General features: G+C 42.3%; 1 protein-coding gene across 7 annotated transcripts in view; it reads right to left on the bottom strand.

The window, feature by feature from the left end:
- Window positions 1-424, bottom strand: part of LOC119364703 — a 25,652-nt gene extending 25,228 nt beyond the window's left edge. For all 7 annotated transcript variants that reach the window (XR_005175045.1, XR_005175044.1, XR_005175043.1 and 4 more), the window contains exon 1: window positions 28-424. Coding sequence is in view for 2 of the 7 variants with exons in the window: in XM_037630203.1 (XP_037486100.1) it covers window positions 28-345 (318 nt within the window). In the remaining 5 variants the exon portion in view is untranslated. The remainder of the gene's footprint in view (window positions 1-27) is intronic.
- Window positions 425-2,310: the final 1,886 nt, after the last annotated feature.

Below are 2,310 nucleotides of genomic sequence, written 5' to 3'. Positions count from 1 at the left end.
GGATTGAGTTGGATGAGAAGAGAATACCTTGGGGGATGAGGGAGTGGAAGAGGAGCGTCTCCGTGGAGTCCAACAACGGCCTGTTCCTCCTTCCTTCCGCGTCTCTTCCTCCTTCCTGCCATGGCGTGGGCAACGGGCGAGCAGAAGCAGCCGCCGCGTGAGCATCTCCTTCGACGGCGCGAATCCCTCCATCGCGCCCCCTGGGTTGGCACGGCACGGAGCAGGACCACCATGGCGGCTGATGTTGAAGAAGCCCCGGGCGACCATGGCGGATCTGGGTCCATGAGGTTCAAGGTGTGGTGTGCCTTGCATCCCATGAGCTTCTGGATTGAATGAGGCGGCCATCCTAGGGACTGGGCGTGCAACTGGACCCTGCCACGCATCAGATCAGAGGGCAAAATGAGTTAGTTCATTTTCAGAAGTCAACAAACTGCACTTGAAGTTTCAGAGAAGCCAAAATCAGTAAATGGAATGAAGTGATATACATATATTTTGGTTTAAACCACTGTTTCTCAAAATAGACAAGAAAATCAGAGAGCATGGCTAACTCGTAGCAATTTCGAGTATTTTTTTGCAGCTCAAAATAGATTACAACATAGTATTGTTTTTCTACTAGTACAGAAACACACCCAGACTCTGACTATTTTTGCCAATCTAAACAAACATGCAAGGTTCATAGACTTATCTAGACAGTAAACAGAGGCATAAATCAATGACAAAATTGAGATACCCAAACATTATCATCAACTTTCACCCTTCCCAACTACTCCCTGTGTTCCACCACACTTAATACGGAACGGAGGCAGTAATAAAGTTGTTATGATGACACACAACACCACCAACGACAAAGGGATCAGACTTAAAACTGTCAAGGATGGAATTGATCCATCATAAAGCATGCATGTGTATGAGTGAAATTGAAGCCTTACTGGAGCATCATGAGACCACCGAGTAGTAGGGCTTGTCTGATCGCCGATCTTGCACATGTCTGAAACCTTGTCATCCTTCAAAAGATGATGCACAGGATCACATAGAGTACTAGTATGAAACAATGGAAAGAAAGCTACCTCCTCTGTTCCAAATTATAAGACGTTTTGGTAGGCTAAAATAGCCTAACAAACCGTCTTATAATTTGGGACGGAGGCAGTACAAATTTAGTTAGTGCCAACTAAGAAAACTTAATTGCAACACATGAACAAAATGAAGTTAACCCTCTCAAATGCAATTTACATTTCCAGAAACAGAAAATAGTGATGCATAATTACTGATCGTCCGGATCAGATTGCATACAAACTAGAGAATATAAACAGCCAATACCAAAAACAAAACTCAACCATCAAAACTGAAAATCATACTATAAGAATTCCATAGCAGGGATAAGAAAAACAGCTCATGTTCATATAAGAACTAAACCCCTGTTCTGTAGCACATCAACATGATCTGCTAATGTGCAGAAAACATTTTCAAGACGCATACACTTGGTAATTTCCTGCTCATATGAGCATAGCACACACACATGGGCTAGAGATGAGCACAGACCACCCACATGAGAAGGGAATTGCTGGAATCAAGGAGAGGAGCTCACTGTGGCTATTTTTGTAGCCGATGCCTGGCACGCTGAAGGCCTTGCCGTCTGAATAGGTGATGGTGTTGTACCACGAATCCTGCGGCACAAGAAGGACGAGAAACAACAAGTTAGTTTAGCATGACAATCTGCAACAACAAAATAAAGGAAGGATGATAACCAAGAGAAACCCACAACAGTGAGCAAACTCGATCCTTTCATGAGATCATAACAACAGAGTGCAATGCAAGCAGAAGCATGGAAGAAGATATCAATTATCTACATAAGAAGTAACAAGGTGCTCCCCAGTTATGGTATGGGATTTTACATTCGGTTGTGCAACCAACAATAAGGTCGTGCATAGTGGCATTTGACTAGAAATCACCAGACAGATTGGAAACTGAGTCTGAAGTGGTATGTATTCAGTTTTCAACTTTGAGCTTTGTTCTGTTACTATCTATCAGGCTAGAAGAGATTATTGTTGGTACTCCCAACAAAAATCAGGAAAGCATCTACATCAATATATACTCTTCTTAGGAAGAAGAAAGTGCAGCCTAAATACATACATACTGTTCATAAAACAGCGTCCAATGTGAGCAGAAACAAGAATAGCATCAATCATCTATCTACATAGTAAGAGATGGCTAAGCTAGCATTACTAAAAAAAAACTGCGACTCGAGTTATGCTATGATGAAAAAACATATTCAGTTTTGAGACACCAACAGTTAAGATCCTACTCTATAGA

Source organism: Triticum dicoccoides, chromosome 2B, assembly GCF_002162155.2.
Source record: "Triticum dicoccoides isolate Atlit2015 ecotype Zavitan chromosome 2B, WEW_v2.0, whole genome shotgun sequence".
Classification (NCBI taxonomy): Eukaryota; Viridiplantae; Streptophyta; class Magnoliopsida; order Poales; family Poaceae; genus Triticum; species Triticum dicoccoides.
This window is presented reverse-complemented; position numbering and strand designations above follow the sequence as displayed.